Raw genomic sequence first — 26148 nt, 5'->3', positions numbered from 1 at the left:
TCTCCGCTTTTTCTGAAGACACAATCTTTGCTCTTTTGACCAGTGATTCGAGAAATGTGAAAAAAGAAGCACAGTTGTACATTTCGCACAGTGTTTGCTTGTATTCATCATCATGTTGGTTTTTCAATGCTGCGAAAACTAAAGTCAAATCAAAGGTTGGAGCATTCCGTGAGCTTTTCTGTTAACTCGGGCAATTGAATGAATTCACAAAAAAACCTTTTGGAGGATAGATTCATGAGGCTCTGGCATTGTGAAGGTCCACCGTTCTCCATGTGAGTTGTAGTGTGAAAAAGTCTGTCAGGGACGGGTGGAGGAGGCAGGACTCAAACGCAGACTTCTTAGAAAGCAAAAGACTTTAATAGTCAAAAGGCAAAAGCAAAAGGCCAAAAACACACAGGAACCAGGGGGAAAACCGGCAGACAGGAACTACGAACATCCACGACGATAGACAATGACGCGACAAGTGACACAAGAGACACACGGCTTAAATACACAATGGAGGTGCAGGTGATTGGACACAGGTGGAAACTATTAGACGATCACAGGGGATGACGGGACAAGGCAGGAAGTGAAGTTACCCGGGGACACGAGTGGCAGAAAACTACAAAATAAGACAGGAAGTGAACCACATCGTGACAAAGTCTCTCACCGTCTCACGATTTTTGATGTGTTTTTGTTCTGTTCATTGACTCTTCATATATTCAGTATATCATTCTGTGTCAGATGCATTTCAAACAACCATGTACACACACACACACACACACACACACACACACACACACACACACACACTAACAAGCTTCTCCCTATCTTGTGTAGGCAACGCGGTGAGAAAGGGACGGGGCCGCCTCATGTGTCGGGGCTCCGCTGTGTTCTGGTCCCCACCAACCCACACCCTCCCAGCGTCAGTGGGATGTCCCAGGTGCGTCTCCTCTTGGCCTTGCTGATGCTCTGCAGCTGCCCAAAGGTACGTCCCGCACCCTCTCTCGCTCTCTTTTGCGCACACCCCAACTACTTTTACTAAACTTAATCTCGACGCTTCCTCCTGAAGGTTTCCTGCACTAACTCCTTGGAGCTCTTGAAGGAGCAGTGGAGCAGCTACAAAAACCAGTGCCTGGACTACCACTTCGCCACGCCCCCCGCCAGAGGTGAGCCCCAACCCCTGCAGCCTGTAAAAAGCCTGAAGCTTCACCTGCTGTACGACAAGAGCACCCATTTCACAGATCGACTCCCCACTGCAGGGCTGGTGTGTAATCGGACCTTTGACCTGTACGCCTGCTGGCCCGATGGACTCCCAGGAACCACTGTCAATGTCTCCTGCCCATGGTTCCTGCCATGGTACCGTAAAGGTAAAGTAAACCTCACAATTTATGCACCAATTGGCGTATAAAGTGGAAAAGGGTGCAAATACATGGAGCGCTTTGAAGCAAAATCAATCAATCAAAAATCGTGTGAATCCAGAGCTCATATTCATCACACCTTAACAAGAAGTTGTAGGTTTCTTAACGTGCTATTGTTAGAAGATCTGAGACATGCGTGGATACAGCGCCCATCCAGGTACTGTGAGAATAAACGAGAATGAGCCCCGCAAAGTGCTCTCAATTACGTAAAGTAATTTGAAGCAGGGAACTGAAAAAACGTTGTAGTTACCACACATCTCTGCGTGCCGTACGTCCTTGACACTCAGTGGGAAGAAAATAAATGCTGCTGAATAGCGAGTGCAACAGTCTCGGGGAGTGACTCAGTGTGTTTACACGATGGTATAATTGGAATCTTTGCTTAGTCGGACTATGCTCTCTTTCAGGGAAAGTGCTATTATCCCAATATACATGGCAGTGAATAAATCGAATCATTGGCCGAAAGCATGTCATATCCGATACAATAGGTGGCGCTGGTTTCATTACAACTAGTTGTGATACAGCCATTTGCGCTTGACCGCTTCACCAACAACAACCAACAACAACAACATCAACATTACGAGTAAGATGGCGAACAAGGTGAAGCTACAACTCTCTACTATTTGTGCATGATGTTAATAGGAGCACAGCGAATGCGAATGGCGCTGTTGGCTGATTTGATAACGGAGAGAAGACGCAGTCGAGGTATCAACTGGATCGGATCGAGTTATCCAGGGGTGTTAGTCGGATCGTAGTCGGACCGCACACAGTCGGACAAAGGTGTTTACATGAAACGGATAACTCGATTTCAGTCCGACTAAGCCAGTTATTCGAATCCATGTAACCACGCTGAGTGAAGCATGTGAGGGCCACAAACATGGGCAGCTGTCACTCAACTATCTTCCCAGAAGTGGTGTGAAGACGTCACACTGTGTCTCCGGGGGCAGAGAACGTGTCCCGTTGAGCTTCCTGAGACAGTTTGGCTTGGTGTGCTTTGGTCTCAGATCGATAGCAGCGTCGAGTCGTAGCAGCGTTTCCCTTCCGTTGGGGTTTTGTGTGTGTGTGTGTGTGTGTGTGTGTCTTCAGCTTTCTTCGGGGGGTTCGGAGGCAATGATAAGTGTGAAAGTGAGCTAGTCTCTTTTCTCTCTTGCAGATTAGCGGCCTGGCAGGGGCGATCTTCCCGTCCTCACAGATGGGGACAGAGTGCACACAAACACAGTTTAAAAACACAAACACAGTTTATTCAAGTGTTAAAGTGTGTGTGCTTCTGCGTGTGTGAACAACGGTTTAACTCAGCTATATCTTTGGATTTGTCAAACAAAATAAAACATTTGAAGGTGTGATCCTTTGGATCCGGGAAGATTACAGATTATCCTTGTCTGGAAAGTCGTTAACTTTGATCTAACTACATCTCAGAAGTAATATTGTATTTTTACCCAAGGGGTTAACTAATGGAAACAGGTTGTGTAACTTGTAAACTCTAAAATAGCTGTTTATTTTTCTCTTTTTAAGTCATCTTTTGTTTGTCTTTTTGCTCTACTTAGCTAACGGCTGCATGCCATAGCTTCATATTTGCCGTGGATGTGAGAGCGGTATCAATCTTTAATTTCTGCAAGAAATTGAATTGGCATTTTTCACCTTCATCCAAGCTCTGCTTCCTTCATGGAGCTTTAGTGAAATAAACTTCGTGTTTCGTAGGCGAAGAACATTGATGATAATCACCAGAATGTCATTCAAAATGTATTGTCCTACAAATGTCCGTGAAGCGTGTGAACAGTGGGGATACGCATGCATGGAACTGTAAAATGTCTCTAACGTGAGTCTCTGTGTGAACAGTTCAGCAGGGTCTGGTCTACAGGTTCTGCAATGAAGAGGGTCAATGGGCGCAAAAGAATACCAGTGAATGTGAGGACGAACCTGGTGAGGTGTGTGTTATTTACAGTTATTTTTGTCTGTGTGTTGTGTGTCTGTGTAACGCTTCTTGGACTGGCAGATTGTGATCCCATATTGTGGCGATGACTTGACACTCTGACTTGACTTGACCTGAAATGACTCAGCGTAGGAAAATCCTCCCATCTGTTCAAATTCTCTCTAGTGTGTCAATGTGTGTGTGTGTTTGTGTGTTTGTGGATGGGTGTGTGTGTGTGTGTGGAGGTGGATGGGTTGGTGGATGTGTGTGTGTGTGTGTGTGTGATGGAACCATCTGACTTTTCCCCTCCTGTTGCTCCTGCAGCAGCAGCAGCAGTATGGCCGCATCCTGAACCAGCTGCGCATCATGTACACCGTGGGCTACTCCCTCTCGCTGGGAGCTCTGCTACTGGCCCTGGGAATCCTCATCTCCTTCAGGTACGACATGCAGGAGGACTAAACACAGGAGTGAAGAGGAAATGAAAAAAGCAAAGGAATGATTCAATAAGGACAATGAGAAAAAGGAAAGACAACCAAGAAACGAAGAAAGGAGAAAAATGGGAATATGGAGGACGAAATAGGGACAGATTATAAGATGAACAAAACAATCAATTAGATAAATTAATAAAAGTAAGGAAGGTGATAGGATAAAAAAGGTTTGGGAATGTTTAGACACATTCAAATGAAGAAAGATGGAAACAAAGAAAGGAGGGACAGGAGGGTGTAAGGATGGCAGGAGTAGAGAAAGTAAACAAGGTGGAAGGAGAGAGTCGAGAAGGAACGACTGTAAAGAACAATTGATGAGAGCAGTCCCGTTGTGTGAAAACAGCATTCACAAAGCCGTCACTCACACCGTCCCTCGTGTGCACCAGGAAGCTCCACTGCATGAGGAACAACATCCACATGAACCTGTTTGCCTCCTTCATCTTGAAAGCCGTGTCCATCCTGGTCAAAGACGCCCTGCTGTCTCTCACACTGGACCCCAGGAGCAGCGCTGACAGCCGGACTCAGGCCTGGGTCAACATACCGGTCAGAGCAAATGCACCACGTCAGCCTCGCGTGCCATGAGTTGTGTTCTTCCACCGCCTTTTAGTACTATTAATACTATGGCTATTTAATACTTTGCACCGTTCATGGAACATACATTGCAATGGCAAAATAGTGCAAGCAACTTCTTATTGTGCCGAAGAGGAGAAGGAGCTTTTCTTCCACAATTTTTGTTGAACCCCTCTTCCAGTAATTCATGTTCTGGGCCCAATGTAATTTACTTTTAATTTAGTTCCATTGACTCTCTTCTTGTTACGCTGGAGCAATACACACCACATCTCATACAAAATGCTGCAAAGGGCATTGTGTTTGCATCGGTTAGCATAAAGAACAAGCAAGAAGCAGCTAAAGGGTTCTTGTAAAGGTGTGCCGGGTTGCTTTTGTGTGAGGTAAAGACTTCCCGTAAAAGACAGCCGGCCTTGTCCTTGGACTGGTGTCGTCAGCAGGGGTTGAGTGTTTTTTCTTTGTGCGGGCGTCAAATTTGCGACTTTTGTACCGTCGGAGAAGCGGTAACCTTGTCTTGTTGTTTGCGTCCACGCCACCCCCGCGCTGCCTGCGCCCTGTGTCAGGCTGTCACGTGGTGCCGCGGCGCCGTGGTGATGATGCAGTACAGCGTGATGGCCAACAACTACTGGCTGTTGGTGGAGGGCATCTACCTGCACAGCCTGCTGGTCATCACCGTGTTCAGCGAGAGGAAGTACTTCTTCATTTATCTGGCCATCGGCTGGGGTGAGCTCACAACTCCTACACGGCGGCGAATACGTTTGGCCCATTTAGCAATTTGGGTTGTGATGTTAAAGCAGAGATTTCAGTCAGAGAGAGTTAACAGAGAAGTTCTCAGGATGATTCCATATGAGCCACATATACCTTAACATTCTATCGTATAACAGACTGAAAGTGAACGGGTACTTAAAAAAGGTGAGTAATTGTTAGTAATTGTTAGTCTACCTCATACTGATTTCACTATAGAGAAACGTTCATAAGCCTGAGTTTACCTGTTTTGTTATTGTCTGTTATTATCTCTAAATAATAAATTCTTCATAATGCTCATAATAAGCTTGCAGCTTACTATTCTGAGATGATAATTTAATAACAACGCTATCTTGAGAATTCAAACATTGATTTCCGTGATTATGAAAGTCCTCTCAGAGCGGAGATAACAAATAACGGTCTTGTCACATTATTAACTGGATTATCCAATTGAAGTTATTGATGCTAGTGAGTCTTTGCCGCTCCACAGAGCAAAGAAAGAGGCCGGGTTCATGGAAAGATTTGAGTCGTCATCGTGTCAGAGAGGAATATTAACGTTTGAGTGGAGATATTGAGATTTTAAACTGATCTCATGAATGATTTGAAATAATATGGTAAAATGACGTCAGCCTGCAGCACATGATAAAACTTCTGGGTGAAACGTTTTTTATTTCTCACAAAGTGTTTCTCTCTTGACTTTCACACTCTGTCCTTCGCAGGTGCTCCGCTCATGTTCGTGTTACCGTGGATCACGGTGAAATATCTGTATGAGAACGAGGAGTAGGTTCCTCGTAATAATATTTCAGGGTTATGTTGCCACATACAAATGAAAGACGTAGCAGATTGTTTGACTGGGAGTTGTGACAGTTTATGCTATGATGTACAACAATAAGGTAAAATGTGTGTGTGTGTGTGTAGGTGCTGGGAGAGGAACATCAACATGGGATACTGGTGGATCATCCGTTCTCCCATTGTGTTCGCTTATCTGGTAAAACTGTCTTTTTTACTTTTTCTACTTCTCGGATCTTGGTGAAAACACCGCTTCACCAAAGAGTTACACCTCTTTTCATAGTTTCCCAGCATTCATTTATGTTCACCAGTAACGTAACGATCTGTCCTCACTGGGGGCAACAAACTGATTCATGAATTAATACATGACTATTTGTCAGGCTCTTATTGCAGTGCAATAATAACAATAACTTCATTCCCTCCCATATTAAAATCCAGAGTTACCCTAACTGAATATGATTAATTCACTGATATATATACAATTACAATACAATACAACAATTACAACATACAATATACATATATGTATAAGGCAGCAAAGAATGCTTTTTTTGATCTAGTAATTCTTTTACAGTGTAGTTTTTATTTGAGTAAATAGCTGTGGCTGAAGTCATTAGCACACGTTTGAAGATTTTAATAATGTAAAAATAAAAAGGACACGTAATATTTTATTTGGTTTCATTTAACAGTCAGAGGCTTGCAATGAAAAGCCTTACGGTTAAAGTTTAGAAAAATCAAATTTTTTTCTTAAAACACTATTTAGAAACACTGTTTCTAGATCAAACTAATCAACTTCTTTAAAGTTAAAATCTAATTTGAACTCCTGTGTTCATCTACATTGATGTTCCCGCCCTCACTAACACACACACACCGCCTTAAATACAGAAATAAATAGTGGGATCCCACTTGTGTGTTTCCTGCCTCTAGTTCCCATAGAGACAAACAGGATTATGTATGAACACACTTGTGTGCACAAGTGCACAGTAACAGTAGCAACCTTTGTGACCTGAAGCAGAAGCGTACGTGTGCTCACACACATACGCTGAAATATTCAGAAAAGCCTCGTGTGTTTCCTGGACTGTGTAAGTCACACGGTTTGTTCCCTTTGGAAACATTCTCTTTATCGCAATCTCTTAGATGCCGTACGGTTGTGTAACGTTGTATGTCATCCACCAGCAATGACAAACACAACCCCGCGGTTCATCTGTTGTTCACACACGCAGACACACACACACACACTCACATCTACACAAACACAACTGTCAGGTCAACATACACACGTTACCAAATTTGGAGCGCTTATAACTTGAGTGCCGTAATAATGAATGCTCTCTGTCATCGAAAAGGGTCTGCCTTATATCACTGTGTGTGTGTGTGTGTGTGTGTGTGCAGACAGCTCTAATCCATCAGAGAACAGAAAGACTGAAGATGTCTCTCTACTAAACATTGCTTCTTCTGAATATCTGCGGAACATATTTTGCATGTTCTTTTTGCATCATTTAACTCCCTCGTCTTCTGATTTCAGATCAACTTCTTCATATTCATACGAATTATCAAAATCCTGATGTCTAAACTCAGAGCTCATCAGATGAGATACACTGACTACAAGTTCAGGTGAGTCTTACCTGAATTGTGTTACCTGAGGGGAGGAGGTGAAGGACCTGTGCATAACCTCTCTGTTTTTTCGTAATATAGATTAGCAAAGTCCACTCTGACCCTAATTCCTTTGCTCGGGATCCACGCCATCCTCTTCACCTTCGTCATCGACGAGTCCGTCCCTAAAGGCTCCATGCTGCGCCTCATTCGCCTCTTCTGTGACCTGCTCTTCAACTCTTTCCAGGTCAGAGCTCAGCTTCACATAAACGTGAACTTGCATATTCATTGTACCAACTCGAGCTGATCAATATAGTCTTGTTTCCCCAATGTTTTCTCACTTTATCTCTTTTTTCTTTTTTTCTGGGCCATAGTTATCATCTATTACCCTTTGTTTCTACTGCATTATTTCTGATTAATCTATAATAGATATTCCACATAAAAGCGGGGATATGCTTTGAGAAACCAGCAGGAGTAAATTATATAATTATTATAAGAGTCGACCAAATTAAAACTGTGGGAGGGGGGCAACTTCACAAGCACCCATATTTTTATTGGATTTGGATCACATCAACTAAATTCAATGGTATATATTTGGTCAAAATTTGAATTAAAAAGAAATGAATTTGCCCATATGTAGAATAAATAGATACAATGGAAACATACACAAGACATGTCTCTGTTAAGACTGTCCACCTGTCTCTCTATGGTCACCTCCGTTCGTTGGTTGCAGAACAACAAGATGGTTAAGGCCAAAATGTCAGACAGACGCTTGAAAACCTCCGTCCACAAACTAATGGGGGATGTCACGTTGACTGCGTCCATGTCTTATATACAGTTTATGGGGTCATGCATATACTGTGTATTAATAAAATAACAACGATGAAATACTGTCCACGGACCAAGCATTGACAGTTGACTAGTTGGGGCTGAGTATCTGGAGGTTGGGCATCGTCAGCATCGCTAACAGCATCCAACTCCTATAACGAGGTGCAGCAAACAGAGGGCTTATAACACTCCTGCAATTAAGACATAGAAAATCTATTTATTTTTCTTAATTGATTCATTAATTGTTGGGACTGTTGGGATGATGATAAATATATTGTTGTGTTTCATCCACTTCATATTCTTTTTCTTTTAAATATTTCAGCACAAAAGAATGAGCAATACATGCATATGGAGCGAACCACACATGTAGAAATGGCAGAAAAAATGCACTCACACTTTTCCTGTAAACACACGTTGTTTACATCCAGTGTTACTGACCAAAACACATTGTGTGTATCATAGAGATTTAACCAACGTTCCGTTATCTATACGCATAAAACATCTGCAGAACTTATCGTTTTGGATAATTATTAATCTGTGAAAGCAGTATTTGCCACCAGTAAATCAGTTGTGGACCTAAACTAGCGATACATTTACATGAACAGTGGGCAGCGGTGTGCTATGGCGCTTTCATGTGTTTTGAATTAAGGACTTTCTGGACAAGAATGGAGTTCCATGACAAAAAGGCGAAAAAGATATCAGGGTATTTTTGGATAATAGTGAAAAGATTACATATTTAGAGGGGTGCCCAGTTTCTTTTCCATGTCTGTGGGAAATGTTATACCTCCGTCTTCTGTTTCAGGGACTGCTGGTGGCCATTCTGTACTGCTTCGTCAACAAAGAGGTGAGACAGATGTGCTCTCACGTCAAGCACAACCTTAATTTAATCTCTGCTCTTGCTGCAGTTCCTTCCTTTCCCTTTCGTAGAGACGATAAATTAGACATTATTCATCATCAGTGTTCCTGTGTGCAGCCGTTATCGGGCCTCTTATATCTTTGAAAGCTCCTCCTTTGTTCATGTTCCACTTTAATCTTTTGTCTACGAAATGGGACAGACGCAATGTTGTCGGACTACAATCTCTAAACTTTTAGATGTTTGGCAAGAGAGCAAGTCCATCTAACGAAGTGCTCTGTGTCTTATTTAATCTTCCTCCCAAATCTCTACGGTCCCACTATCCATCAGGTGCAGTCAGAGATGCTGAAAAAGTGGAAGCGGTGGAAGCTGGGCAAGGACATCGACGAGGAGTACCGCCACACCCATAGCCACACGCCGCACATCAGGGGCGGCAGCATCGCCGTCGGCAACCCCCCCTATCCCAATAACACCGGCGACTCGCCACGCCTCGACAAAGCTGGCCGAGACCCCGCCGCGCCCGAGGAGAACCGCCGACTCGTTGTCTGCTACAGCAACGGGACGGGGAAGGGAGGGCAGGCCAAGAGCGGACGCGCCCTGCGGTTCTCCTTCCTGCCACGGCGAGGCGCCGGCAGTCGCGTGAGCACCACCACACAGGACGCCTGCCTGGAGGAGAGTGCGCAGCGCGGGTCGCACCCTCTGGATGGAGAGGAGACTAATGTCTGAGGACGACGTGCCTCGAAGGCCCGAAAACTCTCTCTGATTGAGCCGATTGTTGTTTCAGATCAGTGTTTATTGTGGGGCGACAGGGCGGCCGGTGTTGGAGGAGATCCCACGATGATCAGGGTGTTTAAACCCGCCCAGCTGCAAGTTCATATTTATTCAAAATGGGCTGTTGATGGAAAATGCACTTATTGACTTGATACATTTGGAATGATAAAACAGAGTGTGTGTGTGTGTGTGTGTGTGTGTGTGTGTGTGTGTGTGTGTGTGTGTGTGGAGGACTGCTGTATCGACACCTTTGAGATGCAAAGATTAAAAGACACACCTTTCGCCTCGTGCCGTTCTAGTTGTGAGTCACGCTTGTGTTGTTTGTCTGTTTGCAGCATTGGATGCTTTGTGGTGCATTCCCAAAAAGAAAACTCTCAAAAGTGTCAATTTTTTAATTTATTTTTCTTCTTGGATACATGAGACTGAATGTGGACTTGACCATGAGTGACTCGGGATGTCGTGTCCATCAGGCAGGACTGAGTATTCTGTGTAATATGTTTTTGTTCTGTTTTTAAATGGACAAAGCCAAACAAAAAAATAATAATATACCAAGACTTTGCCTCAAATCCACTATTTCATGCACCTTCCTTCTTTCCTTTTTTTGGCTTCTTTGAGCAGCTTCGCCTGACTGAATGTTTGTGAACAACCGAGAAATATTGTTGTAACAATATTTAAGTGTATTTATGTAAATAGAAATATGTCAACACCACTTACATTTATCCAATGTCAAAACTTCTCCCTCCACATATATTTAGTCAATTGGATGAAAATCAGAATTTGTCCATTTTAGTAGTTTTACAAACTAAAGTAGCTCCAGGTCACCAATCATCGTCTTGCTCAGTTCTGCATCGTGTCCACACGGCCGGAATACTATTATGTGCCAGAAAAGGTTTTAGTCTCATGATATATCGAGTGGATATGTTTTTTTGAAAAGAGCACCACTGAGGAGCCACTGGATTATTTATTTTATTTTGTTTCTTCCCTGGATTGGATCAGGACAAATGTGCCACACAGAACCCTCTTTAAAATCTTTGATTAAGAAAATAATTAGTCATTTTAGAGACACAGGACAGCAAACGTGGATTCCATTATTCCCAATGCATTTATCAAGGATTCTACCCAAATATTCAGTTTGTTGTGTAAGAGACTATTGTCTGTCTATATTGGTAAAAGTGAATTTTGGTATTATGTACACATTACGTAGGGGGCGAGGGATGTGTTGTTGTACTGTGTATTTGCTTGCGGTTCATGTGACTCGAAAATGAGAATAAACATGACACCATACATGATACAAAAAACGTGTTTGTCCTTCTATTTAAAGGGTTCCAATTATCAGCATGCGCCCAAAGCAAATAATATAATGCGAGAAAGGAAAAGGTTTTAACATGAAAGCCAAATGCTCGTCTCTCCTATTTCTTTGTGAACCAATTTGAATAGAATTCTGCTGAAAGAAAGTTTGAATGTATTGTGCGGATTCGACATATGAGAGATATTAGTGTCGGTCATCCACAGTGAGTCTACACGATGTGAGCTGACGGGCTTTTGAGCAATCTGTGAGTGTTTCAAGTAGAGCAAGTAAAACGTCTCCATTGATGTTTTCTGGCGGCTGTAACAGCAGAAATATTGCTGACCGGAGGAACATGTTTCAACATTGGTTCAAATATTAAACCAATAAATCAAATACATGCATCTGTGTGTGCATTGCATTTATCTCACATCACAGTTGACTGCAAAGCCCATCAGTGGACTTCCAATCAATCAATACACAAGCTTCCATTGGAAACGACCGCAAGCGGAAAGTATAATGACTAATGTGCTGTTGCACAGAGGATAATACGTTCTCAGCTCATGAATTATGTATTGGTGTGTATGTGTGTTGTTGTGATTGATCTAAAACACAAAAAACGTCTCTTTCCGTTGTACTTACAGAGTAGATAAAACGATGGAGACAGGTATCTGAACACCATATGCGTATAGAGTATACAGAATAAGTTCACTATGCAATAGAGACATTTGATTCAAAGAGTCTGACAGGTTCTAGAAATACATTTCTATAATAAACAATACCATCTAGAAATCAATATGTATTTGATATGAATGAATGCATTCAAGGTTCATGATGATGAATCTTGAATCATCAGTTATTAATAAAGTAAATATATACATGTTATTCCTCTTTAAGAGTAATTGACGTGTGTGAACTTCGAAGGTCTGTGTTTAACTATATTTTTACCTTTGTTGTGTTCAGCCTCTCTAACGTCAGCTTTGTGACAGACACAAGGCTCCGTTGACTTCTTCGAGTTCTTTTCATTAAGATTTCATGCACACAACATTACAATGAATCTCTAAATTTCCTTTAACTTGCTTGGTCGTTGACTGTTTAAAGGCACCAACGTTATGTATTGATTCTTACCAGATGACTCGCAGCGCACACGATTCAATTTGAGTGAAAACTTCATATTCATGTTTGATTACGTAACTCTGAAAGAACAGAATGTAAGCTTAGTGGATACAACAAGGGAAGCAATGCATCTCCCAACAGCCTCCCTGCGTAACGTCAGTGCAGCTGAAGGCCGATCGTGACGACAGTGAAGGTACATTTCCCTGCATCTTGATCCTACAAAACCTCTATTTTAAGGACTGACATATTATTTTAACTACTTGGTTTGTGATGCTCAGAGTCCACCGGAAGGATGGTGGAAAACCCATTACGCAACCACAGGGTCACTGAAAACCTATTACAGTGTTCAAACATCGTCCACACGTCCTCTGTAAAACTCCCCCTCTGGATCAATCTGTTGAAACGTCTGAGGAGTAAATTCAGCCAATCGGGAAGACGTATTGCAGCCATACTGTGAAAAAGAAGAGGACCTGTAGTCTTGTGTAGTCGAGTTCTTTACAGTCCGTCCAGTATGAGGCTTCTCTCGGTTTCAGTCCGCCATGAGTCTCCGGGGCGTGAATGTGGAGGGTGAAGGTGCGATGGAAAGGAGCTCTGTCGGATCCACACTGCTGCGTAACGTTCATCAAAGCAAAGGCCACCATAATAACTGGATGAATGATTAAATACTGTATATAATTTAATATTCGCTGGATAATTATTGAAAATCTAAATCAAAATTTTCCCTGACCTTCTGTGATGTGGATTTGGTTGGAGATTTCCAGTTTCATCATCACGTGTGTGTGTGTGTGTGTGTGTGTGTGTGTGTGTGTTGCAGTGTCAGTGTGAGCTCTGTCTCATCCTGACTTCCTGTGAGCTATAACTAGACAGGAAGTTGTATACATGCGCCACACGAAGCCAGGAGACTTTTATTTTGGGATCAGGACAAAAACAGCTGAGAACAATGACGTGACGGCGGAGTCGCGCGGTGAAGACATCAGTCAGCCGAGACAGGTCTATTGTAGAAAGCACTTGAGGCCGACAACAGGCAAAGACTGGGTGAGGTTCAACCGACCAGCACAAGTGAAGTAAGCGGAAACAACATTGTTGGCGTCCGTGCGAACAGCCAGCGAGCGCCTGCGTTTCTGTGGCTGCATTTCACAGTGTAAAGAAAAATGAGCACAATGAGCTAATGCAATTCGGTCCGCGATCATAATCAGGTTCTTAGTACTTCATTCCTTCCCTTCATGCACAGAGGTACTTACACCCAACATTTCAGAGATTTGATCTTCCCCGGTGTTTCTTTAAAACACCAACATCATGCTGCTGTAACTTTAATCCACCGACAAATGTGAGCCTCCATCCTGTCAAATTTCAAATCAACTTCAATGCTGGAAAGTATGTACTTTATTTAACATGTTTCTTTTTTGGCAGTTAACTGATCTTTCACTGGACTGAACATCTGGACTGTGAGTCCACAGGCCGGCCTGCATTGCCACAGTGGTGGTTTGAGGTAAAGTGTGCAGCAGGTGACCGTAACCATCAGGCTCATGATGTCAAATGGTCTGTGATTAGACATGAGAGGGTTTAAAAGCAAGCGTCAACATGCTGACGTGCGACGATGAAATGCAATAACACAATAACGATGATGTGGATGTGTTGATGTCGTGTGATGCGGTACTTGTTCACCACATGAGCTCAGCGAGGTAGCAGGCTAACTACTTTTGCTAAAAAAGCACAACATTTTGTCAAAAATTGACCGGATGCTGAGGAACAATCTGAGGATTACCAAAGTGGTTAATTTATTTAATCGAACAGGACGTACCAATGTCAAAATAAAAAGAGCTGATTTCTTTCAAATCAATTATAACATTTTACGGCTTGGATGAGTTTGAAGTAAACACATGCTGTTTGAGCTCTGAAGCTCCGAAATATATTTAAATTGTTTCTGACTTATAGTAGGTGTGGAACAAGAACAAAGCCTTTGACAGATTTTGAAGCACAATCTGCATTCATCAGATGTCTGAGTTCCATGTGAAGGGGTTTGAACTGTGGACCCTACGTTTCACTTTGACAGTGTTTAAGTTGTTCTGGCTAAACTTTCACCGTCATTTTTCAACATTTCCTGCGTATGGAGCCCCCTGAAGAGCCATCGTCCACGCGTACCTCAACGACACTGGTCCTGCAGGCCGTGTGCCCGACACACAGAGGAGATGACGCCTCATTAAGACCTCCTCGCATGTCGCAGCAATAGAAGGGGACACAGATAGGTGGGGATTTATTCCCCACTTGGCCCGGACCTCCATAGCTGCTAATGACTTGTCAGCTCATCTGCCAGAAAAATGCCTCTGCTGCACCTCTTGCGAAGTGAAATGATTTCTACTTGACCCTGAGTCAAACTAACTATAGACTCTGTGTCTTGAATAACCTTGTCTCCTCAGATGAGCTGCACTTCTCTCTTCATCTCGCACACTTGTCCTGTGGAGTTTAATTAGTAAGAGTAAAGAGATGAGAACCAAAAAAAACACAGCAGACGTTGATTGATGTTACCAGTGATTTGCCAAATGACAGCGTGTGTAAGGACTATTCAAGTATTGTTCTTTGCTGAACTTAAAATCACAACCATCACAAAATAGAATTGAAAAAAATCCTGAATAAACGGTGTGAGAACTGACTAATGAGGTCAAAGGAAGATGTGCGTTGTGTCCATGTGTCATTTTTGTTGGATTAAGTTTAGTATTTTTTGTGATTAACTCTTGTGAAGTTACCTTGTGAAAGTCAGTTGTATTTTCATAATTTATGACCAATACACACACATTCACACTTTTTTGATGTGAGTTAAATGCAGTTCACTCTGGGTACATTTGAACTGACTGACTTTTACATTTTACTAGTTAGTTAATAATAAAAGCTAATAATATGGTGCCTGAGTGTAATTACTCATCAGAAAAGGTATAATTACTTGAATATATCTTTAGTTGTTGAGCCCCATCAGAGGTCCCTTCAAACAATTGCAAATGTTCATTTTCCCCATATATTACATTACATTACATGTCATTTAGCTGACGCTTTTATCCAAAGCGACTTACAATAAGTGCATTCAACCATAGGGTACAAACTCAGGAGAACAAGAAACAAGAAAGTGCAATTTCCTCAAATAAGCCAATTTACAATTTGCTATAGATGAGTGACGTTACAAGTACAATTTAAGTGCTACAATTTGTTAGTCTTTAGTCGAGGTAGAGTCTGAAGAGGTGTGTCTTTAGTTTGCGGTGGAAGATATGAAGACTCTCTGCGGTCCTGATGTCTTCAGAGAGCTCGTTCCACCATTTAGGAGCAAGGACAGCGAAGAGTCGAGATCTAGTCGAGTGTTTTGCTCTCAGTGAGGGAGGGACGAGTAGTTTTGCAGATGCAGAGCGGAGAGTACGGGTTGGGATGTAGGGTTTCACCATGTCCTGGATGTAAGCTGGACCCGATCCATTCACAGCATGGTACGTGAGCACCAGTGTTTTGAACTGGATGCGGGCGGCCACCGGTTGTCACGCCTAATTGTGTTCACCTGTTTTCCCCTGTCTCCTCCCACACCAGGTGTTCCCTGTTTGTCAATTATCCCTTGGGCAAATAACCTGTGTCTTCTCCCTGTTCTTGTTGCCAGTTCGTCTTGTGTGTTTCACCAGGTCTTACCAGCGTTGTATCCCCGTAGTTCCCAGTCGATTCTAGAGATCCCCCGTGTACTGACCCCTGCCTCCGACAACGACACTGCCTGCCCGAATTCCTCTTCATTAAACCTTATTTCTCACATCTGCGTTTGTGAGCCAGTGAGGAGAGCGGAGGAGTGGAGTAGTGTGGGAGAATTCCGGAAGGTTGAAGACCAGTCAAGCTGCTGCATTCTGGATGAGCTGCAGAGGTGGAATGGCGGCAGCAGGGAGACCTGGCAGGAGGGAGTTGCAGTAGTCCAGGCGTGAGATGACAAGAGCCTGAATCAGTACCTGGGCTGCCTTCTGAGTGAGAAGAGGACGTATTCTCCTGGTGTTGTAGAGAGTGTATCTACAGGATCGTGTTGTCTCACTAATGTTGGGAGTCAGGGAGAGTTGGCTGTCGATTGTGACGCCGAGGTTTCTAGCGGTTAAAGTGGGCGTTAGCAGATTGAAGATTGAGAGAGAGAAAGAGATTGAAATTCAAGCAGGTCGTCAGGTCGTTTATATTTACGCCACCTCCTTTCCGATGCTCGCATGGTGGCTCTCATATATAATCTCTTCACCTCCAACTTTGACATAAAACTGCCTTCAGGTCAAATAATTGAAACAATTGCTTGAGATTTTAGAATGTAAGAACGTGAGGGTGGTTTCATTTGTAGATTCCAAGTACCTAAAATAATTTCCCCACCTGCACAACATACTCAATCTAAGGTGGACGAGAGCGCATTATTGACAAATAGTCACTAAAAGCACTTCTGTTGTCTTTTCCTAACCACTTTCTATTGTCATCAGGTCGTGAAAAATATGTAAAGTATAATATACAAAGACTCATAACAACTGCCTTTACATGACGACAGACTTATAGTTAGACAAATATTTAAAAGATAATAGATTTAACTCAAACGGCAAACCCGAGTTCATGATGTTTACAGGTTTTGTCCAACAATATAATAATCCCAAATTAACAATATTTACGATAATAAAGCATGAATGCAGTCAGAGGTAAAACGTAGTTAGGTAACCAAAAAAACATTGACTTGAAGACGAGTAACGGGAAGTGTAAACTTGACAAACTCATTTCCTGCTTTTTGGACTCACGATTCAGGAAATAGGAAAATTTCTCCCAAAGAGAAATTTATTGCCACCTCGCATAGATTGATGTCTGTCTTATTTCAAGGTGGAGATAAGTACAAACTAAAACTGATAGATGTATTTACTAGTACAACTATCAGTCATCAATTAACACACATAATGAACCAAATCCTGCCTTAGTCTTCAACCCCAATTGAACAGACCAATTGGATGAAGTTTAAGCAAATGCAACACATATCCTTTCATTTTCCTTGGCACAGCTCACCACAGCACCTCCTTTTCCATTTTCTGTGGTTGCTGCTTGTTTCTGAACAGTCTTGAAATCTCAATGACATTATCACAACCAGAGTTACCACATTTTTATTGAGCAGTAATCCACCGATTTCAAACATAATTGTAATTTAGGTATGTGGAGCCCCAGTCAGACTGTAAAGGCTAGTAACACCCTGTGGAGTCTGGGTCTGAGTCTGTGTCTGGTCTTATGAAAAGGTCAACTGAGGATAAAGTCAGGGTCATCTTTTGGTTTTGTTTAGAGATTATATACAAGTCCAGAATAAGACATTCTAAATAAGACTAGTGTTGCTCTGACTAGCTTCCAGGGGTTTTGGACAAAAGGTATAGTCAGGATCCTGAATTGATTTTTCAGTTTATCTCTCAAGTATTTTTGTGTCGTCCCAATTTTTGTTCAGGTGCAGTGAAGGTGGGACAAACACATTGGTTAATCTTAAAAAACTAGCCTGATTCAAACTGTCCAAACAGCAACGTCTTCTCATTACGTATAAATTAAACTAAATGGACTGGCGGTCTTCGTGTCCCTTGAGGCCTTCCGCCATGTTAAATCACCCGTTATCTCCCCTCTCATGCTGCGGCCTGTATAAACAGTAGCACATTTTGGGAGAAATTTGTCCGAAGAGACTGTGCAGTGTTTGTTCTAAGTTTATTAATGAATAAACGTTTTGACATCTCAGCAGTCCCCCAGCTCGTTAATCATCCCATTATGCTGTATACAGTGTGTGTGTGTGTGTGTGTGTGTGTGTGTGTGTGTGTGTGTGTGTGTGTGTGTGTGTGTGTGTGTGTGTCAAGCAGCAGCATGTGAGTGTTGGCCTGCGTTAAGGATCGGGGCTAATTTTAGACGTGCAGTATTCAGGGGTTAGCTTGGTTAATGTAAGCACTGAAACTCTAGCAAACTGCTTCTGCGTCCATATGCCCCATACTGTGATCGTGCGTGACACGTTGCTCTGCATGTCAATATGTGCCTTTCATACTTTGAAATGCACAGCATTCGACATTTGTTCGAAAGCATCAAAGCTGCCGGGCCTTCTGACCTCACTTGGTTTTATTTTGACGGTGAGGAAACAGCAGAGACTGAAGCTGAAGAATCAGCCAGGTTTTGGTGGCGGAGACAATGTGTAAAATGAAAGAAGAGGTAGTCCATGTGCATGCAAGTATTGTCCCTTCAGTTTTGAGACTCCTGGAGTCTCCACCGGTTGCCTGGCAACTGTTGTTGCCACTTCCAGACATATCAATTATTTTTAAAAACTAACAATGAATCTAATATTATCCTGATTAGTACCCCGATCATTATCATGTTAGTGTGCGACCCTGTGTTGCATAATGACAGTCAATTATCCTGCAATTGTCCCTTCATCATCTCCCATGAGCCCTAAACCATCACAGTTTAAACTTTGAGTCTTTGCCCTAGTATGAGGGAGCTGGTAAGGAATGACGAACAACCATTGACTGTATAAAATATGGACGTAGTCTCTGTGACGTGTGATGCTCAAATTAGGTGACTCCACTGGCACCATCATGGCAGCACGATACACGATGACTCTAAAAATGGTCAAATAGGTGAATAAAAGCGTGAATTGCAAGCTGTAGTTTTTTATGTGCTAACAAATTATTATTTCTTTCATTTTTTGTTTAAAACCACACAAGCTTCCACTTGTGAAAGTAAGCCCTGCAGCGGATGGCAATTTGTCACAGATATGAACAGTTGGCCCTGAGAACACATTCAATGAGGGACTGTGTTGAGTCACAGAAGCCATCGAGCAGAGACCAGCAGTGACGGGGCCTCGGGCGTTTCTCCCTTTTGTCTGGCACAAACAACCAAAACTGTAAGGCGAGGGGGGTTCACGGATTACAACATTCAACATGTTTATTGGGGATCTGTAGAGCTGTAGAAAGGTGACTTTTCGAACCTTAGGGAAGCACTATAGCTGTTTCCGAGAAGCTAATTGATATGAAGAGGAAGAGGGTTGTTTTTTTTATTACTTTTGTCTTTTCATTTGTTGACAAGTGTGAGGCTCCGTGGTCATTGACTTTGTTACACGATTCATATGAAGAGAACAGGAGTCTGTGGAGGATTCACACTGCAAATTAAGCCAAATTGTCATGATTTGGTTCAGGAAATAAACAGCATGCATACATTTGTTTTTTAAACCACATGCCGCTGCAGCATTGACGCCGTCCCTCGTCCCCGTCCCCTCATCCCTTCGCTATCTATTCTATTTATACTGTCCGTTGCTTTTCTCCTCATTCTCTACTTACTCGCTCCTTGGTTAGTCTGCATCAGTTTGTCTCTATTAAATTCTTTCGTTTCTCAGTCCGAGGGGTGCTGCTGACCCATTAGTCAAACTTTTCCACATCCGCGAGGGAACGTTTGACGGAAATTTCACCTTCAGTGTGTGGGGGCGTGAGCTCTGTGTGGATGTCCTTGCAGCGGTTTGTTGGGAGACTACACTACAAGTGGTGGCGTGGAGATCTACGGAAATCATGTTCATAACATAGAAAAGCACAACTTGTTTAAAGGGCAGATATAATTTAATTTTCCTATGTAATCAAATGTACAACTTTAATTATTAGCTGAGCCACACGCTTAGACAAACACATGTGGATCTCAAAGAGACGCTGGGTTGCTATTGACAACATGGCCGTGTTACACATCATTTGATCATACTTGTAATGATATGAAAGTCTCGCAATAACTTTGGCCAACATACTTGCTTCATTTTTTATTTATTCATTGCTCCGCAAATACATCTTTTCTTAATGTCCTTTTTAGTGATAAACAAATGTATCTTAAATAAGGTAATACATCATAAAGTCTCCCTGCATAAATAAAGAAAACATACTAAACCACATAAGGTCTATTTTTTTAGGGTTACTTTAATATGGACAGCTTTTAAAATTGTTTCATGGTCATATTCACAATTATCCCAATAATGGATGTTCAGTGCAACAAATAAAAGCCTTGGCTAATTGCAGTTTTATAGTGTTTGTTTTCGCATCTCTATGTGAATAAAACACAGGACACAAAGCATGAATCACGCTCACCCACTGCGACCCACACATGCATCCCAAACACCCTCACACGTCATCTCTCTCTTTTTTCTTTGAACACGTCTTGTAGGAGATGGAAGATTCTTGAATTCTTGACAACGAGGATTCGTTGTCAAGAATCCTCGAAACACAGTCTGAGTCATCTTTGATGTTTTTTGTTGAATAAAAAAGCCAACCTCGGATTTGTATTATTTAAAATACACATGGCCTTCTTGGCTAGGTAAACTTTCATTGTATTTCAAGTATTTCATTTAATCAAGTATTTTTCAAAACCACATTTCGTTTTGATGATTGCGGCTCGATAAGAAGTCACAGGGGCAAAATAATCCTGGTGGGAGATGCAGAAGACCCATTTGATCTGATTATTTTGTCTAACTGCAAAGTGAGGCTGGAAAGCAAGCCCAAACTCACCTCTGTGTTATAAAAATATTAGAGCCGTCAATAAATTAAAAAAATTAACTAATATCGCATATTTTGAAATTCATTAAACTTGATTAATGGTGATTAATGTTGTTGTTGTTGTTACAATGTTGTTTTTAAAGAACGTTTGTTTTTGGGTAAAATGTATTTTAGACACTGTTGTTTAATTGTTAGTGTTAACACAAACACTACACACATTTGATCATCTTGGAGGCAGCACAGGTTGAACTAGCAACCCTTCCAGCTAGCTTAGCCTAGCAGCTAGCTTAGCATAGCGGTGCTTGAAGTGGTCCGTTTGACACGTGGAGGAATTCCTCTGCACAGTTCTCCGCTGCATATCGCGCCTCTATTTGTTTTACTTCCCATGTAAAAAGCTCTCTCCCTCTTGAGCTACTTTGCTTTCTCCGCTGTAACTGACTGCAACTAACGGCCGTTACTTTTCTGCCGGAAACCGGAAGTAACCAACGGTACTTTAACTATGATAAAATATATTGTAGCATTAATCTCGGCCACATTAATCACATAGATTAATGTGTTTATGTTGACAGCCGTAGAAAATACATCAATCTAAATAACTTCTCTGAAAAGATCAATTGCAAAATGTCTTGACTAAGGTGACTCAGAGATTTCATTAGCGTTGTCTGTGAGGGTTTTGTTTTATCCTCTGACCTTTTCAGTGTTGGGAGTTACAAAGTATCGCATTACTGTAATTCCACTACTTTTAGCGGTAACGAGCATTTAAAGAAGTATTTTTTTAAAATAAATTAATGCAGTTACAATTACTGAAATTGAAATGAGTTTGTTACTCGCGTTACTCTCTTTTGTGGCGCGAAGCGGAGGGCCGGCAAATAGTAAGTAAATAGCTGCCTGTCAGCACAAGATAGTTGCGGCCACCAAACGTTGTGTGTCACAGAATAGTCGCCATACGTGCATGTAAACAGCATCGCGTCGCTCATGACGAAAGAGCGCCGCCCCGCGGATGCTGCAGGCGCCGCTCCACGCAAACAACCAGGGCTCCACTTTACACGAACTGCAGTGCAGCCGATAAACCGGGCAGAGCTGAATGGATTGATCGCTCGCTATGTTGAAGATGATGCATCCTGTCAACTGTCGAGTCAGTTGCCTTCAGGCAAATGCCTGAAACAGTTCTTTTGTATTAAGTTAAGTATTAAAAAAGACTTTTGTACTATTGCTTGATTTGAAGGCCTGTTGCTCTGTTTACAATAAATAGGTCCAAAAAATATGTTTATTGTGTTTGACTGTTCAGTACTATTTATATTCATTACATTTAAAAAGCAGACATAAAAGTAACTAGTAACTGTAACTAAATACTCATTTTCAGTAACTTGCCCAACACTGGACTTTTTACTTGAGCGTGAGTGACTAGAGGCAGCACCGTGGCAATAAACATGACTTGTTATCAAAGCAGTGTCACACGGCGGAATGCAAACACCCGTTTCATGTATTCAACATATCGTCTTTTCTAAGCAGCCACACTGACAAGAAAAACACTTTTAGAATTGACCCGGGCAGATTTTTTTTTTTGTCAAAGCCAAATAGCTTTTTCTCCCACAGTGTCCGTATTGTTGACGTCATTCGAGTGACCATTCGAGTCTGTGTGGCAGATGTTGGAGCTGATGTTCATCAGAGGTGAAACTGGCTCCTTCCAGTGCTGTCCATCTTACTCCTGTTTCTGTATCTATAACATTTTTCCACCTGAACCAAGTAATGCAATATCTTATCCCAAACTGCTGAGTCATGGCTGCAATATTTTGTGAATAAAATGTTATGCGTTTTGGTAAAGGAGCTCATTTGCCTTCTAGCTGAAAATATCACTGTCGTGTTAGAGTCACATAATGTAATATCAGTGCTCTCATCTGTCAGCCACAAAGACATGTTGTAATGTATTCGTTATTGGGTTAACACTGAAAGAGGATTCGTCAACTTATGCATACATATTGTACATAATCACAATCAGTTTATCTTTCCTTTAGATCATCATTTTCTTCTGTTGGAAACCTGAATTTCCTCTCCTTCCCGCCATTGTCCTTTGTCTGTTCACCTGGGAGGGTTCAACAAATGTTCCAACATAACATTATGTTTTGAACCGATACTATACTATATCAAACCCTCTACCCGTTAAAACAGCCTTCATGTTAAAAGAATACACAATGAAGGTTGTTGTCGGTCTCACTTTGGCGTTTGGGTGAGTCACCAGGTTTAAAGCTGCAGGCTATTGATCACCCACTGAATAATACATGTGTATAAATAATAGAGAAACGCTTCGTTCACTGAAAATTTGATACCTGCATGAATGTGTTTCTGATCAGAAGTGTTCTTCCTGCCATTGATATGATTGCGTGCATAGAACACACGTCTTTTCCACACAATTAGCCCTGAGAGGATTTGAAAGCCTGTCTCTTGGAGAAAGGGAAGGATTGGACAAAGAGAGGAGCGGTACATACAAACCGCCCCCTTAAGAGATATATTTTAGGACATAAGTTATTCCATCTAGTTGCTTTGGGCTTGTTTTATAATTTGTAATTTTTACTTTATTCTTTCTTCCCCGTGGCAACTATTATAATACTGCGCTGATATGAGTGTGGGTTATAAATATGCATACAATGGAGAATTACACTTATGATGATATTTTGTTCGTGTTTTTCTTGTTAAGTAAAAAACATGAGAAGCATTTTATCTCAACGCGTTTAGCCGGAGAACCGCGGCAGATTGCGTTTGTCACTCCAGAGGCTCTTGCTCATGAGATGTGAGTCTATCTCACAGAAGCAGTCAGCCAGGAAGAAAATAGCTTTAATGATCAGTAAACAACATACAACGGCTTTAAACCAAGAAAATTACGAAACGACTTAAGCATTAATTATCTTGCCGATTGTCCTTGATAGTGCCACAAATGTAAGAGTGGCTTCCCGCAGCTCAAATAACTCCCTGGATACAAAGCAGGTGGTTCACAGATAAAGAGAAGAGGAACAGTAGCTGAGGAGTTTGTTTTATCGGCCTGTCAGCTCTGAGATTGATTCTACGTGGGCTTCAACATGTTTCTCCCACATGCTCCACTTTCAGGGATTAGTTTTAAAAGAACAGGGGTGAAGGAATCATGGCCAGTGAGGTTTGTGATTGGTAGATGTTTTTAGGCTTTTCATTTAGTCTAAATGGATGTTTGAACCGACATTCATTCATTTCTATCTGCATAATCTGTGTTTGAGTTTAAACTTTCCAAGCCCTTTGTTGCTATGGCAATGGTGAGTAAGTTGGTGAACAACTACGTGTGGCAGAAACCCAACAAATTTGATGATGGATTGACACACACATTGACTATTTATGTTGTTTTTTATTTGTATTTCGTCTTATCATTAATAGCATGAAATGTCTTGAATGCCTTCCTTTGCTAAATGCTTCATTCCATTAATTTGTATTTACTTGTATGTAATAAAACTTAATAAGACTTAATGGCGTAGCGTCGAGGGATCTATTATTGTTAATAAAAATCACTTCTCGCAGGATGGAGCAATAAAGTTCTATGTTTCGGTTTGTTAATAAACGCTGTCTTTAACACCTTATGTGATTCCTTTAATGGTATTCAGGCTCTTGTCATCTTCTGCCTGGACTACTGTAAGTCGCTCCTGGCTGGTCTCCCTGCTGCCGCCATTCGACCCCTGCAGCTCATCCAGAATGCAGCAGCTCGACTGGTCTTTAACTTTCCTAAATTCTCCCACACTACTCCACTCCTCCGCTCTCTTCACTGGCTACCTCACAGAGAGCCCTCACATCTTCTGCCGCAAACTAAAGACACGCCTCTTTAGACTCAACTAAAAGACTAACAAATTGTAGCACTTAAATTGTACTTATAATGCCATTTATCTATAGCAAATTGTAAATTGGCTTATTTGATGAAATTGCACTTTCTTGCTCTTCTGAGTTCGTATCCTTATGGTCGAATGCACTTATTGTAAGTCGCTTTGGATAAAAGCGTCAGCTAAATCACATGTAATGTAATGTAATGTATTTTTTCGTTTGTTCAAATTTCCTTTTATTTTATTTTCTGTAGAATACTATAAAAGAAGCTGGAGGTGAATTGGTAAGAGGCTGATTTGTCCAGGCGTTTCTCCAGTAATTCATGTATCACTTAACTTGATTCACCTTCAGCAGAAGACAGATTCACTTGGGGGTGAAGATGCACTCTACACGAACACTAGAAACCTTCAATAACAAGTACTTCATTACATTTTGATACTGTGGGATAAAATAATGAATCATGTGCTTCATTATAGAGCCTATCAACCTATACTTCTCCCTGCACCTTCCTTGAAACATTTTTTCTTTTTCCTAACCGTGTGAGCGTGTGTTTGTGTGAATGTGTATATATGCGTGTGCGTGCTTGCTTGTGTGTGTCCTTCCAAAGCGCTTAGCAGCCTCTTCAGTGATGTAGATATTCCCGACAGGCCTGTTGGTTTTATGACTCTCATTAAATTTGATGGAATGTATCTGCCAACTCTTGCATGAAATGACTAACTGGCGGTCAAGTGTTCACCTCAGTGTAACATATTGAAATAATCGTGAAATTTATGAGCAATGAAGAAGTATAAGGAAGCGCGTGTGTGTGTGTGTGTGTGTGTGTGTGTGTATGTGTATCTTTCAAGAGCAAAATTTAATCAAAGTGCACCAGACGAGCATGACACTACACAGTGACCTGAGGTGTTGTGGGTTTGAGTGTTTTGAATGCACAAGACATTAGGATATGTTCTTAAGGATGATAATGTTCTCTGCACACTTCATATCCACCTCAACAAAAGGAGGATGCAATCTCAGCAGAAGAATGGCGCAAGTGTGCATGTGTGTGTGTTAGTCTTTAACTGCTCCACGGTTCTCCTCAGGCATTCAGAGCTCTGTAGAGACTTAATTTGCTTCTGGAAATGAAAGGAACATCAATATATTAAAAAGGGAAAATTAGATTAAAAGGCATCACTTGGTTAATCAAAGATTAGAGTTTTCATAATCACATTTAGCAGGTAAATCAGCTTGAGCGTTTTTTACAGGGCAATTTTAAAGAATATATGGATCTATATATATATACATATATATATATATACAGTATATAAATAAATAGATCTATAGATGTATATCTAGATATAGATACATATCTATAGATATTTACATACACTTCACTCTGCTGTAGTCAATATTTGCTTTTTCAGTGTGTTGTAGTCAAACCCATTTTCTTTTTTATTTGAACACATAAAATATTGTTTCGCTCCAGTTCATAGA

General features: G+C 41.6%; 1 protein-coding gene across 2 annotated transcripts in view; it reads left to right on the top strand.

The window, feature by feature from the left end:
• The window catches only part of gcgrb (glucagon receptor b), a 31249-nt gene extending 20015 nt beyond the window's left edge, over window positions 1-11234 (top strand). The window contains exons 2-14 of one of the 2 annotated variants that reach the window (XM_040187378.2): window positions 820-967; window positions 1052-1148; window positions 1242-1349; window positions 3234-3322; window positions 3631-3743; window positions 4178-4334; window positions 4922-5081; window positions 5822-5882; window positions 6021-6090; window positions 7417-7505; window positions 7587-7731; window positions 9115-9156; window positions 9496-11234. In XM_040187378.2, the coding sequence (XP_040043312.2) occupies window positions 914-967; window positions 1052-1148; window positions 1242-1349; window positions 3234-3322; window positions 3631-3743; window positions 4178-4334; window positions 4922-5081; window positions 5822-5882; window positions 6021-6090; window positions 7417-7505; window positions 7587-7731; window positions 9115-9156; window positions 9496-9891 (1581 nt within the window). In that variant the 5' untranslated portion in view covers window positions 820-913 and the 3' untranslated portion in view covers window positions 9892-11234. The remainder of the gene's footprint in view (window positions 1-819; window positions 968-1051; window positions 1149-1241; window positions 1350-3233; window positions 3323-3630; window positions 3744-4177; window positions 4335-4921; window positions 5082-5821; window positions 5883-6020; window positions 6091-7416; window positions 7506-7586; window positions 7732-9114; window positions 9157-9495) is intronic. The other variant, XM_078080431.1, reaches the window with a different exon arrangement.
• The last annotated feature ends 14914 nt before the right edge of the window (window positions 11235-26148 follow it).

This window comes from Gasterosteus aculeatus, chromosome 9, assembly GCF_964276395.1.
Source record: "Gasterosteus aculeatus chromosome 9, fGasAcu3.hap1.1, whole genome shotgun sequence".
Taxonomy (NCBI): Eukaryota; Metazoa; Chordata; class Actinopteri; order Perciformes; family Gasterosteidae; genus Gasterosteus; species Gasterosteus aculeatus.
This window is presented reverse-complemented; position numbering and strand designations above follow the sequence as displayed.